Source organism: Herpailurus yagouaroundi, unplaced genomic scaffold (assembly GCF_014898765.1).
Source record: "Herpailurus yagouaroundi ecotype Mexico unplaced genomic scaffold, PumYag 160, whole genome shotgun sequence".
Classification (NCBI taxonomy): domain Eukaryota; kingdom Metazoa; phylum Chordata; class Mammalia; order Carnivora; family Felidae; genus Herpailurus; species Herpailurus yagouaroundi.
This window is the reverse complement of record NW_024412401.1, coordinates 13,719,767-13,735,329: the sequence shown is the minus strand read 5'-3', so window position 1 is coordinate 13,735,329 and position 15,563 is coordinate 13,719,767. Positions and strand designations below refer to the sequence as shown.

Here is a 15,563-nt window from a genome sequence, read left to right as displayed (position 1 = left end):
TGAGTTTTGGAAGTGTGTGGGTGTTTAGGAATTTGTCCATTTCTTCCAGGTTGTCCAGTTTGATGGCATATAATTTTTCATAGTATTCCCTGATAAATTGCTTGTATTTCTGAGGGATTGGTTGTAATAATTCCATTTTAATTCATGATTTTATATGTTTGGATCATCTCCCTTTTCTTTTTGAGAAGCCTGACTAGAGGTTTATCAATTTTGTTTATTTTTTCAAAAAACCAACTCTTGGTTTCATTGATCTGCTCTACAGTTTTTTTAGATTCTATATTGTTTACTTCTGCTCTGATCTTTATTATTTCTCTTCTTCTGCTGGGTTTGGGATGTCTTTGTTGTTCTGCTTCTATTTCCTTTGGGTGTGCTGTTAGATTTTGTATTTGGGATTTTTCTTGTTTCTTGAGATAGGCCTGGATTGCAATGTATTTTCCTCTCAGGACTGCCTTCGCTGCATCCCAAAGTGTTTGGATTGTTGTATTTTCATTTTCGTTTGTTTCCATATATTTCTTAATTTCTTCTCTACTTGCCTGGTTGACCCATTCATTCTTTAGTAGGGTGTTCTTTAACCTCCATGCTTTTGGAGGTTTTCCAGACTTTTTCCTGTGGTTGATTTCAAGCTTCATCGCATTGTGGTCTGAAAGTATGCATGGTATGATCTCAATTCTTGTATACTTATGAAGGGCTGTTTTTGTGACCCAGTATGTGATCTATCTTGGAGAAGGTTCCATGTGCACTCAAGAAGAAAGTATATTCTGTTGCTTTGGCAAATGGATAAAGAAATTGTGGTTTATATACACAATGGAATACTACGTGGCAATGAGAAAGAATGAAATATGGCCTTTTGTAGCAACATGGATGGAAATGGAGAGTGTTATGCTAAGTGAAACAAGTCATACAGAGAAGGACAGATTCCTTATGTTTTCACTCCTATGTGGATCCTGAGAAATTTAAGAGAAGACCATGGGGGAGGGGAAGGAAAACAAAAATGGTTAGAGAGGGAGGGAACCAAAACATAAGAGACTCCTAAAAACTGAGAACAAAACTGAGGGTTTATGGGAGGTGGGAAGGAGGGATGGGTGGGTGATGGGTATTGAGGAGGGCACCTCTTGGGATGAGCACTGGGTGTTGTATGGAAACCAATTCGACAATAAATTCCATTAAAAAAAAAAAAAGACAAAGACTTTCTGATTTGAAAAAATAAAAAATAAAAAAAATAAAATGAACTGCAATACATAATATGCACATCAAATGAAGATATCTGAATTCAAACCTAGCTAAGCTAGTTGCCTCTCTCCTGTGTTCCCAGGGTATGATAATAATCCTAAACATCCTTCAGTTACTTGTTTGTAGATAGAGGCATACATAGTGATATACTTTCACCTTTGAACATTTAGCTTTCACTCTACCTCTATTACAAGGTAGAGATATGAATAGCCTCAGAAAAATATGGTGGTATTTCAGAGTATTAAAAGCCAAACGTGAACATATTCCATTTATTACTTAGAGACTTAGGGGTGAAAGATTTTTATAATAAAATAAGATAAAATTTAATCTTAGAGTGGGATGTATTATTCCCTCTATGTATATATTATTTTTCTCTGGCACCTTCATTGTTTTTCCTTTATGTTGCATTTTAGTAGTATGATGTGGTTAAGAGATTTTTATATCAATCTTGTTTAGGGTTCAATAAGCTTCTTAGATACTGTTTTATTATTTTTTTAATCAAATTTGGGAAATTTTCAGCCATTATTTCTTCAGTTATCTTTTTTCTCCCATTCTCTGTCCCTCCACTCCTCCTGGAATTTCAATTACATGTATTTCAGACTGCCTGAAACTGACCCACAGACCATTTAAGTTCTTGTTCATTTTTTTTAAAGTTTATTTATTTTGAGAGAGAGAACATGCACGTGCACTAGTGAGTGTGTGCAGGGGTGGGGCAGAGAAAAAGGGAGAGAGAGAGAGAATCCCAAGGGAATCCTGAGCTGAGAGAGCGAAGCCCTATGTGGGGCTCAAAACTCACAAACCACACTGTGAGATTATGATCTGAGCCGAAATCAAGAGTAGGACACTTAACCAACTGAGTCACCCAGGCACTCCTACAGTCTCTGTTCACTTTTATTTCTTCTCCAGATTAGATCTTTTTTTTAAATCTTCAAGTTGATTGACTCTGCGGACTTCAATCTTCTATTAGGGTCATTCAATCAATTTTTCATTTGAGTTATACTTTCAATACTGGAATTTCCACTTGGTTCTTTTTTGTAATTTTTATTTTCTCTGTGGTATTCTCCATCTTTTCATTTATTATGATTTTATTTTCCTTTAAACCCTTAAATATGTTTATAAACATTTAAAATCTTCTGTTCAACATCTGGATTATCTCTGGTTCAGTGTGCATTGATTGCTTTTCCCCTTGACTCACATCTTCCTAATTTGCTGACATATCTAGTAAGTTTTATAGTATAATGGAAACTTTAAGTGATATGTTGTAGAGATTCTGGATTATGCTGTACTACTTTGGAAAGTATTGATTTTTATTAAATGAGCAATAAACTTTGCTAAACCAAAATTCTAAACTTTTCTCCTTTGGAGTAGACAGCATGTAAAAAAAATCTATGTATGCAGTTCTTTCAATTTTTAACTGCTACTTTTTCCTGGGTTCCTTAAAGTTTACTCAACGCATACATAGTTCACTGGTCAGATTAGGATCTGAATAGAATTTATGCATGTATTTTGGCATTGAGTTGCCCTCTTACCAGGATGTCTTCCTTATATGTGGGCAGGCAATTAGTAAGTTAGTTTCTTCATATAAAATTTAGCAAAATTTACTTGTAATTGAGTTGTATTATCTATACAGATTCACTAATGGAAAAATCAAATACAAAGCTGCTATTAAATATTAAACTTTCTTCCTCTACCTATAAAACTAGAAAGATTATGGATTAAAATATAGGTGGAAGGTGACATTATAGTAAAAATATCATGTTCAAAAAACTGAATGCCTCCATAACAATGATCACAGGGCCTAAAATATCAAATAGTTTTAAAAGTCTTCAAAAGACAATGATTTAAGAGAGGAGGTTTTTACCAACCAAATTTAAGTTGGTATAATTAAATTTGAGCATTTCCTTTTGTCCCTTTAAGAGTCGCAAGACTCAGTCATACTGACATATATATCCTTAAAAAAACATACATATATACATGGACTTAAATGTTGTGGGATGGGTTTTGTTTTGTTTGATTCATATCTCTACTAGGGTTGGAAACAGTTAAAATGAAAACCAAAACCAAAGTGCTGAATCAAAGTCCCGGAGGCTTATGATGTTTCAATGCTTCAAAAAGGAAAAGTATATAGCTTGTATATTTTGAGTGCTCAGTGAAAATGTTACTGAACTCTAACTACAGGTTTAATTTGAAGATATATTAGGGACATACATTTAGGAGCTATAGAAACTGCTTTTCCTAGAGAAAGGGAGAAAATGGTTGGTTGGTATGAGGTAAAGTTTATCTTCCTTTAACAGCAGGTCCCCTTGAAATGCTAAAAACTTCTCCAAGGGAAGAGACAGGAAGAGGATGCAGACTAGTTCCTTCTGATATGCTATGAAGTTGCAAAGTTTACTAAGCAGTGTGTACATAGTAGCAAAATCTCAGAAGGAACCACTTTGACATGGGGAAATGTTTCTGAAATATTCTGCCATCAGTGCATTTGTTTATTCCTTGGAGTTTCCTTTCCAAAAATATAAATAAAAACTATTGCTGACAGATTTCTTGCCTCTTTACTCATGCAATACAGCACTGTTTTGCAGTCTTTTTTTTTTTCCATTATTGTCCCCCTATGGAGCTTTTTGTAGATAATTATTTTCCCTTATCACTGCTCTCTCATGAAACTTTTATATTACAGATATAATGTATATCTGTTAATTGTACAGTGACACTTTGGAGGGCCACAAGCCATTATAATCAAGATTTTTTTTAATCTCCCAAGAAATAATTTTTCCCCTGTGAGAATAATATTGTTCCATTAAAAAATAGAGTACACTAAGAAAATCAGGTGATTTCCAATCATAAACTCAAGAGCAAAAGGGGAGGCAATTCACAAAAGGGAATATAAAATTCATTATCTATGAAAGGTGAAGTAGAATATTATAGACTTCTTATGGTGATTTGTAGACATAAGAAACTTCATGTGGAGGATAGTATTAAGAGAGGAAAAATCATTTATATGCTTGGTTTAAATTAACATTTAAAAATAATTGAATAAATGCAACTAATTGTACAGGCCAAAAAATTCAAACCGTTATTAATAAAGAAATTTTTCAGTAAAATTCTTATCATAGTAATAAACTTGTATAAAATTGAAGCCAGCTCTCATTCTTTTTCAACCCTACATCACTGGAGAAAATATAATGGCTAGTTTTTAAAAGAAAATGTAAAGAATAAAGTATAAAAGTATGAAAGGAATTCAAAGTCCTTATAATTGAATTCATTACTTGGTACTGATATTTATCTTTTTAAAAAATGTATGTTTCTTAACAGCCATTTTACAAAGATAGCTTAAAGGAGTAAAAAACTTTTCAAATTAAAATTGAAAATAGATAAATGAAAGCCTTAAAACTATAGTCTAAAACACAAAACAGAGATTTCCTAGATGCAACAATTAAAGATAAAATTCTTTACCTTATAGAAAAAAGAAAATTTAGATGTAAAAATACTCATATTTGAAAAGATCTCGAAGAGGTATTTACACACCCATGTCCACTGTAGCATGAATCACAATAGCCAGGAGGTAAAACAACCTAAATGTCCATCACCAAATGAATAAAAAAATGTATGTATAGTATGTACATACTATAGAATATTATTTAGCCTTTAAAAAAAGGAGACCCTGTTACATGTTACAACTCTGATGAACTTCAAGGGCATTGTAAGTAAAATACCCATTCACAAAGAGACAAATACTGCATGATTCCACCTATAGGAGGTATTTAAAGTAGTCAAACTTATAGAAACAGAAAGTAGAATATGGCTAGCAGAGGAGAAAAATTGAGAGGGAAATGGACAGCTGTTTAATGGGTGTAAGTTTCAGTTTTGTAAGATGAACAAGTTCTAGATACCTGTTGCTCAACACTGTGCCTACAGTTAATGGTTAAGATGGCAAATTTGTGTTCTGTGTTTTTTATCACAATTTTAAAAATTCTGATAGTTAAACCAATAACAGGTATAAGTCACATTTAGAATGTACCTCCTCTAGTTGTTTAGTATATATTCAGATATACAAGTAAAGCTATAGCAAACAAACTCTAAACAAATCTGGACAGATAAAACATACTTGAATGTATAAAATAACGATAATTGTCCAACTACATCATCATTCTAAATTCAACTGTATATGAATAACATTCGGTATACACTTATAGGTCTATAATCCTTATTAAACAAACTCCTAGGTTATTGTGTTTTAGAATGCAGAATTCTTCAGATTTAAAAAAAATGATACAGCACATATAATGAGTATAATAGAACTCCCATAGGAGGGTCTAAGGCAGCATCCTGTCATCAAGTGCTTGGCTATTTCTGAAGCAAAAAGTATGAACAGTCATATTAGGTAGGATAATTAAAGACTATAAATAGCCTCATGTCAGTTCAGGTCAGGTTAGGTTTTGTGGCCAGGAGCTTTTAGACCTTAGGATTCCAGATAAATGAATACTGTGCATCTTTTATTCCATTTCAAGAATCCCAACATTTTTACATTAGTAAATATTAATTCTCTATTCCTTGTAATTTTACTAATTGCCAGTGTAATTCCAAGTAGACAAATAAAAACATAGCTAATTCAAAGTCACCACATACCAGCATAAAACATATCCATAGTTAGAATCTATTAGCTTAAAAATCAAAGGTTCCATACAAATTTTGACTTTATCCTAAACTTTTTGTCTTTTGAGTATAGTTGACATCCTATCCTAAACTCTTTAAAATCTATTTTGTGTATTAGTTTTTAATCTCTATCTGCACTGCCCAAGTGGCAGCCATTGGCCAATTATCGCTTTTAAACTTTTGACTATTTCTAGTCCCAAGTTGAGATGGACTGTGACAGCAAAATCTCATGGATCATTTTTATACTGAGTACATGTTTAAATAATACTCTTTTGGATACACTGGATTAAATAAAATATATTATTAAAATTCATACACCTCTTTTTAATAGGGAATTTAAAATTATATATGTGGCTGGCATTACATGTCTAGTGGAGAGTGTTGCTCTAATACCATTATTAGTCATAATGGCTGAAACTAATTATAATTAAAACATTACTTCCTCTAGGATACCTCTCTGGGGGGGGGGGGGGTGGATATGAACCCAATGTCGGGTTGCTCCTTATGCTTCTATCATAGTACTGCTTCATTATATTTTAGTTGTTTGTCATTATTCCACCAAGTTCAAAGTTCCTTGAGGAAAGAGACCGGACTTTTTTTTTTTAAATCTCTGCATACACATGTTATAGCACAGGCATAGAACAAATATTCAGTAAATGTTAAAAATGAATCAGAATGTCCCAGTGAAATACTATTAAGTTGATGTGAAAAGTCACACACAATTCTGAGTCTATAAGTGACTGGAGCAATAAGCAATCATATTATATTGTCAGCCTTTCAAAAAAATCAAATGAAATAGTATTAAAGTTTTAAAGTTTCAATTTGTCATGGAAAATATAAAAATCTATGTTCTCTCACCTGAAGTCAAATTTCTAGCTGTACTTTGTGACTTCTGCATTTCAGTAGATTTAAAATTGAGATCATCCTGCATCATCTTCAGCTCTTGATTGGTGATAGAGGATATCTGTTTCATACGATTTATATTCTGTATTTGTAGAGAAAAAAAATAGAAAAACTACACTGATTTAACTCTTTAAGAAAACTCTTGGAAAACACTGCTAAGGGACTAGATGTTGTGAATTGAAATACATCACTCATTATATATGTTTCATGTATGTTTATAAGAGTATAGTGAGATTCAAAGTCAGGTTTTCTCAATATGGAGAGACTAAAGCAAATGTAAAAGAAGTAATTCTGAATTTTATTTCACTGTAGAAGAAATTCAACTACACTATTTTAAGAACTATTTGGGGGTCTTACGACACTTAGAATATTTAAAAGAAACTGTGCATTTTTCCTTCTATGCTAGCACTCATTAGTAGCTGCTCAATAAACTTTTTTTTTTTTTTGAATAAATGAAGATACTCCTTGGTATCATATACTCTTAAAGAGTATTACAAGAAAAGAATACCTTCTATTTATAGTACAAATTACAATGTAAAAATATATCAAAATTTTCCATTATAACATGTAGATTTTGAAGTTATCTGTGCAAGCATTCCTTCTCTAAGTTTAAACACATCAACAATGGAAGAAAATCATTAATAATTACTCTGAATTAATCCCTCACTTACTGCTAAACACTGACATCATACATGTTACCCTTTTCCCCTACTGTCCTTAGCTGAATTTTGCTAGAAATACACAAATTAAAGGAATAAAATAATAATCAAGGGAATTTAAAGGAAACAGATTAAATGAGCAGATGCCATTGTGAACCATTGCGTTTTCTGAACTGTATTTGGAAAGGTAATCACAGTAAAAATAATGAGAGCACTAAGACAGGCACATGGTACTTACTCAGGCACATGGTACTTACTCTACTAGAGTGCTCCAAAAGTGTAACAATGTTGGCTTCTATCTGTGCCTTCCGTTCAAGTTCCTGATTCTTAGTTTCCTCAAAAGTCTCAATAAAAGCTACAGATTCAAAATTACAATGAGAAGTTACTGTTAATGTAGTTAATACTATATAAACTCTGATTTGTAGGTCTTAACAGTACTTTTTAGAAATTCAAAGCAAATTTCATTTTTTTGTTTCTATGATTTATTTATAATTTTTTTAACTTTTTAATTTTATTTAAATCCAAGCTAGTTAACATGGAGTGCAGTAATGATTTCAGGACTAGAATTCAGTGATTCATGTGACTTACATATAACACCCAGTGTGCATTCTAGCCAGTGCCCTCCTTAATGCCCATCACCCATTTAGCCCATCCCCCACCCCAAACCCCTCTAGCAACCCCCAGTCTGTTCTCTGTATTTTCAAGTCTCTTATGGTTTGCCTCCCTCTCTTTTTATCTTGTTTTTTTTCTTCCCTTCCCCTATGTCACAGTCAATTTTAAGGCACGGTTTCATCTTTATTAACTCAAGGGTAATTAAATTATTGAATAAGAACATTTCTACATATTTTCACAATTAAAAAAAAGTTTTTTTAATGTTTATTTTTGAGACAGAGAAAGAAACAGAGTGTGAGCAAGGGAGGGCAAAGAGGGAGAGAGGGAGACACAGAATCCAAAGTAGTTTCCAGGCTCTGAGCTGTCAGCACAGAGCCTGACTCAGGGCCTGAACCCACAAATCATGAGATCATGATCTGAGCCAATGTAAGACACTTAACCAACTGAGCCACCCAGGCACCCCTACTTATTTTCAAACTTTTAAAGCTTAACTGTTGTGATCTTAATACAAGTAAACTAAAAGTTACTCAGAAATAATAGTTGATATAAAGAAGAACAGAAAAAAATCTGTTCTTACATAGGATCTCCTTGGTCTATAATTATTAATATTTACAATTAGTCACTAATTTCAATACTGAGAGTAATTACTAGTAACTATTTTATCTGAAAGTATTTTACTTATAATGTTGCATTAATCTCAACTAAATAAATTTAATAATTTATTCACATTATAAATAGTTTCTAAGAAATCCTCCTCTTGTCTTATAGAATGAGTACATAATTTACTTTTTTATATTCTTAAAAAAATTTTTTTAATCTTTATTTATTTTTTCAGAGAGAGAGAGAGAGAGAGAGAGAGCGAGCAAGCCAGCGGGAGAGGAACAGAGAGAGAGGGAGACACAGAATCCAAAACAGGCTCCAGGCTCCGAGCTGTCAACACAGAGCCTGATGAGGGGCTTGCACTCACAAACCGTGAGTTCATGACCTGAGCCGAAGTCGGAAGCTTAACCGACAGAACCAGCCAGGGGCCCCTATTCTTTTTTATATTCTTAAAAATGTATTCTATGGCTTTCCCCAAAATAAAAACTTACAGTAAGTTAAAAACAACTTTACTGTTATTATGAAACAATGAATTAATTTTGAGATAATTTTTGGTACTTGCTGAGATTTTAAAGAAATCTTGAGATATTGTTAAATCAGAATTAGCAATTACTACTTTATGGCATGCTTCGATGAGGGTAACAATTGACCTCAGACCTATAAAACTTCAGATTCTAGTAAAATGATTATTAAAAAAAGAAACCAATAATAAATATTAATTTTGAAAAATTTCTGAATGTACAACACAATTTTAAGTGAAGATCTACTTACAAAGTTAAGATTTTTAAAAAGTAAATTAGAAGTTGCAACAGAAGGCTACCAAAACTACAATCAGTGACAGAATCAAGTAGCAAAATCTGAGGTAAGGGCTGATATATAATGAGAGAAGTATTATAAAGAGTTAAAAAAAAAAGGGTGAAAGACACTAAAGATGAATGCAGTGAAGCATGTAAAAGAGAACATTCAACATTCAATCAATAAGTGGTCTCTATACAATTAATGTAAACGCTAGTTTTAGAATCTATCCCTAACCTAAAAATACTCATACACACAAATATACAAAACCTTTCTAAATTCTCTACCCATCCCTAAGCTCTGCTTGATATTTATTAATTCCTCAAGGCAAATGCTTTGAATGTCCACACTCCTGGATTTATTACTAGCTACTGTATCTTCCCAAAACGAGATCTCTGATTTGGTATAAATGAACAGATACCTGAGAATATTTTCATATCAATAAGATGACCACTTACTGTCCATATTTTCCTCTCGTTTTTTTAGTTCCTTGTACTTCTGATTCATTTCACCTATAAGAGACACAAAATATAACATCAATTTCACAAACTCCAGATGGTGTTCTAAATATAAAATATCTCTTAGGTTCTCTATATACCAATGGTCACTTTTCAGTGACTGAAAATTCATTATTTTCAATTCAGTGACATTCTTTTATGTTAACATAGAATCTTTTTCAATACCTATATACTTATGTTTGACTATTTGGAAAAAACAATCTCCTGACTGGAAAGGACTTAAAAGCTTTCCAATGGTTCTCTATTTCAGTCCCAAGTTGGAGCTATTCAACCTGCACATGAACACCACTGGTGATGGGAATCATAAGTTCCCACAGAAGTTCATTCCATCTTTGAATAACTCACAACAGGAAGCAAAAACAGCAGGGTTAGCTCCCTCACAGAATTTAAAATCTAAAGATTGAACATGTAATTAGAACGGACTAAGTGCTACCTCATGAAAAAGGATGCTATAAGAGCACAGAATATGGACAACTTACCTAGTTAAGGAATTCACAGAAATGTTTTCTAAAGAAGTAATATTTAAGCTGCATTATATAAAGAATAAATGAATAGGAGTCACCTGGTTGAAACAGAGAAGGGGTTCAAAGTCAAAGCAATGCAAATACGGAAACTTCAAAGTGAACAAGGAAGTGAAAGAGCGGTATGGCAGAGGCAGAAAATGTGAAGTGAAAAAGTGGCACAAAGAGAAGGCAAAGTGATGAGAGATCTTAAAAGACACATATAAAGAAGTTTGGACTTTCACCTAAGGACAATGGCAAAATTACTAAAGAATTTTAAGCAGGGGAATCAAATGATCAATTTGCATTTTTGAAAAATATCTCTGGTTGAGTGAATAAAAGGGAAATAAATTTTGGAGACAATATGACCAGTTTAGGAGGTTGTCACAGTAATCCAGGTAAAAGATGAAGGTTCCCTGGAGTAGGGCAGTGGCAGTCAGGATGGAAAGCAGATTTTTGTTGCAGACATTTAAGAGCCAGAGTGAATTGATTTTGTAGGACTCCCAGGTTTCTGGCCTGGGCAACTGAGGACATGGTCATATTATTAAACTGAAAAGAGAAGCAAGTTTAGGAAGAAGTTGCTTACAGCAGGTCTGGATGTGTTGCATTTAATATATGTGAAAGACATGTTAAAAGGGCAAAAATCTAAGACCCCAATAAATGGATGAAATTGGACACTTTAGCTGCATAAAGGGACTGTTATAGAGGTGGATCATGATTATTTTATGACAACAGGATTTTCAGCGTAACAAAAAATGAGTTTTAGAAGCACACTGCTATTTCCCTGGACTAGTGAGACAGTTGCAGCCCTGTGTTCTCAGAGTCCCAGGTAGAGAAAGCATAATAAGTTTGTGCTTGCATCAATCTGCAATTTCTTCATCTGAGTCAGTCAATTTTTAGCATTTTGGAAAAACCAAGAAACGTTATTAAGATGATATCTAGCAAAGATGGTGAGAATCATAGACCAGAGATTCCTAAGGAAGTTCCTGATAAGGAGCTGGTGGATAGAAGAACTTTAAGAAGAGTTCCAAGAAAATAGGAGCCAAAGATTATAGTGCATAGGTTAAAACCCAACAGTCAGCCTGTGTTCTATTTAAACTCCTATGCAGCTTTTCAAATACTGGCTAGAGTAAAGTTAGGGAATAGAGAAGACAGTTGGGGTAGAACCTCAAATTACATGGAGGCGTGGCCTTCTACATATATATATATATATATATATATATATATATATATATATATATATTTGCTTGGGTGGGAAGTGAGTTACAAGTACAAGAAGGTGATGGAACAGAAACCTGGGTCAGCAGTTTTATTGCTTTCTGGTCTAAATATTTTCGCCAAACTCATTGAGGAGAGCCCTGATACAGAGAAAATCTTGTCAAGGCCCCAAAACAGTATTGACAATAAAAAGCTAAAAGTGAACTCCACTCCTTAAGAAGAGTAAATACCCTGTGGTCCTTAATTTCCAGTCAATGAACACCGAGAACCAATGGGAAACATTGGGTTCATTCAGACTAAGGCTTTGGATGCATTAACTTTACTGAACAGCTATCTGAGTTCATATGATCACCAATGGTCTCAAAGCATATTGATGCATGATAGGTTATTAAGGGGAAGGGGAGAGATAATTTGTTATTAATAACAAACTTTGCATACGATGTTTTAAAATTAGTCTTAAAATAAATATCACCATTCACTCACCTTATGGCAATAGTTTTTTGAGTTGGGAACAAAGAATTAGAGATGGAATACCCTCCACAGGAGGATTATATGCATGGAAATGTTACATAACATGTGAAGTAGCAGAAAAGGTAGTTTCTGCTGAACCTGCCATAGCCCAGGTTTCTAAGAAAGTCCTGATTGAGAAGTTGCGCCAGAGATTGGTCAGGCATTAAAGAATTAGGAGGAAGGCCTGCATCCTATGCTTTACAAAAATCTAACTACCATCGTATCTTTCTTCTTACTTAAAAGAATCTCCTATACATGCTGTTTCTAGTTCCTCATCTTGCTATCAGACCTCAAGACATGTAATGAGACTTCTTCTTCTACCATTCTAATGAAACTTCTCTCCATAAGGTTATATGATTCTTTAGTTATCAAATCCAAGGGGGCAGTTTCCAGTTCTTATATTACACTGTAATATTTGACACTATTGATACTTTCTTCCTTCTTTCAATTTTTTTCCCCTTATTTGTTACTGTTAGGGTGGGAACTTCTGATTTCTCTCACTCTCAGATCATTCTTTCTGTATTCTCTTCATGGCTTTCGCTTTCTTATTTAAATTCTGGTTTCTGCCTTTAGTTGACTTCTAATGCTACATTACATCCAAGAAAATTGTACTCAGTCTTGTGGTTTAAGAACTCCCAAATTTGACCTTTTCCCTAATTTTCAGATTGTTTTATCCAACTGTTTACTAGATATATTCATGTGGGTACTTTCAAGACATCCTAATAGTTTATTAATAATTAAATTCATCAGTCTTCCCTCTCAGAGTCTGCACCGCTCTGTATTCCCTATTATGTTTGGAAGTCCTTCACCACACACTTATCATCCAAGTCAGAAACCTGGGAGAGTATTTCCTCCTTCTCTTTTCAAATCCTTGTTCTTAACTGTCATCAGATTGAGCTACAAGACATATCTGGTCAGTGTCTCCAACTATACAGCTGGCCAGCTGGATTAGAAAGGACAGAGCTCCCATATAGCTTAGCAGATTACCAAGCTTTGTAAAACCTTCTCCCTTATCATTGTTGTTAGGAATAAAAGAGGTTGGGGCACTAGTAAACGCCTCTATTTTGTGATTTCTCAGTTGGAGGATTCATATTTGAGCTGTTCATGATAGGCAATGTACAGATGTGGGCAGTCCTGAGGTAGGGTAAAATACAGGAGTTATTACCAAATGTACCCTTAGTTGTACTATTAAAGGAGAGTTCAAGATCATAGATACGGTAAGCTAATCAGTATATTACCTGGAGGTGCCAAAGCAGGCAAGCAGAAGGACCTTAAGTAGTAAGATTAAAAAGACCAAAGGAGTAGGAAAACAGCACGCTGATAAGGGTTATTTTAGGGTTATCCTCAAATTCTGAATATATGATGTAATTAAAGCTCTACATAATTTACTTCAAATTTACTGAATGCCTGCTATGTGCTAGATACTGTAGCAGGTGCTACAAATCAAAATGAACATGATAGTTACAACTCTATCATAGAAAGGATTACAACCTACATTAGGTGTACATGTAGAACCAAAAGCTACAATGGAACCTAAGTGTTCTAACTGAGGTATATATGAAGTCCTGTGGTAAGTAGATAGGTGAAAGAATTCAGGAAGTATCCTATCAGCAAGGCACTCTAACAGGTAATATAGAAATTATAGAGATGAAGAAGACCTTTACATTCAAGACATTTATACTCCACCAATGCAAGTACCCCAAAATTATAAACTATTAATTCAGGCCTTTTTCCCCCTCACTTGGAGGAAAAAATAAATGGGTATAGACTATTACAAAAGACTTGGTATACTGTAGAAAGGACATATTATTGTCTTTTGATGGTGTCTGCTATAGAAAGCTAGTGGAGTAAGAGAGATACGCTCTTCTTGCACTACCAAGGGGCTGAGTAACCACCACAATTGCCTTTGTCCTCACTATCCGTTCATCTGACTCTATTACTTCTCTGCCATCAAACGTTCTCTGGACTCTAGGCTTACAGAGTCATCTTGATTTTTATTCTCCAAGAAGTAGCTCTGCCCCTAAAGAAGGTCTGAGTACCATTTCCCCTCCATATTCTCTCTTGACCAATATACAACAAGGCATACGCTAATGATTCTTCTGGCCTAAAGTTCCCCACATTGGCAGGCCTACTGATTTTGGAGGGGAAAGAGCAAACAAACAAATAAACAATCAAAAACACTAACCAAGCAAAACAACAACAAAATTAACAAATAAAATTAGAGAAGTGGGCCATGAATAAACCCCAAAGGACTTTTACATATCCAAATTCTTTCCTTTCTAGCATTTGGGGTCCTTCTGAGGCTAGCTAAGTCTCCCCAGGACCTTTGAGTAGTCAATACCTTTGAATTTTCCTTCTGTGGCATGGTTTTAGTCTCTACCATTCTGTTCATTCTACTTTTAGTGAGTTCCAGTTCTTTTTTTGTCCCTTTTAAAGTATAATGCCAAGAAATATAGGATTCGAAGCAGACTATTACTTCCCATACCCTATATATTCACCTTTTTGTTAATGCAACCTAGGATTTCAGCTGTTTGGGAGGCTATAGCACATTAATTCATACTAAACTATTGTCTAAATCTTTGCTAACATTTTCACCTATTTTAGTAAGTCAGGACACTTTCTCTTCCCCTTTCCTACTTAAATTTTAATTAGTTTGCGGTTCCTGTTAAATTCCATCTTTTTATATTCAGTCTCTCTTTCCCATCTACTTTTCACCTATCATCGTAGCAGTAAGTAATAAACTAGCATATGAAATACTACCAAACTAGTACGTGAAGATGAGTCCATGTAAGTTTAATGTTTTAAACTAACTTCTGGCTTCAGGCTTCATCCAACTTATCAGCCATACATTCTCTGCAAAATGTTTTAAATTTTTGCAGGCAAGTTTTCTTACAGCTATGCAGTAAATAATTCTATTTTTACACACTGGAGGCACTTTAAAAATATATAATAAAAATTCTCTAAATATGTAAAACTTGAATTATTATAAAAAGCCACACCATATAAATAAGAGAAAAAGGACTATAAAGACATGTGTTTTAACAGAGTAATATCAATAAAACTGGATGGTATAATGAGTAGTCTTTAGAATGTACTAAACACAAGTTCTTAATTATTTCCTCAAGAAGTGGTTATAAAACTTTAGCATGTATCAGAATCATCAGAGGGTTTGCTGAAACACAAATTCCCTATTCCCAGTGTTTCACATTCAGTAGGTCTGAGGTGCAGCCAAAGAATTTTTATTTCTGACAAGTTTCAGATAGTACTCAAGTACCTGATCTGGAAATGATACCATCTTCTAATGAAAAATACAAAATGTAGCTTACCCAATCTCCAAATTGAAAAATAAGCAATGATTCATTCTTCTT

General features: G+C 33.8%; 1 protein-coding gene across 3 annotated transcripts in view; it reads right to left on the bottom strand.

The window, feature by feature from the left end:
* IFT74 (intraflagellar transport 74) overlaps nt 1-15,563 on the bottom strand; it is an 89,085-nt gene that overhangs the window by 13,196 nt on the left and 60,326 nt on the right. For 2 of the 3 annotated variants that reach the window (XM_040481406.1, XM_040481407.1), the window contains exons 14-16: nt 9,908-9,961; nt 7,700-7,797; nt 6,739-6,865 (exon numbers count right to left, since the gene is read on the bottom strand). In XM_040481406.1, the coding sequence (XP_040337340.1) occupies nt 6,739-6,865; nt 7,700-7,797; nt 9,908-9,961 (279 nt within the window). The remainder of the gene's footprint in view (nt 1-6,738; nt 6,866-7,699; nt 7,798-9,907; nt 9,962-15,563) is intronic. The other variant, XM_040481408.1, reaches the window with a different exon arrangement.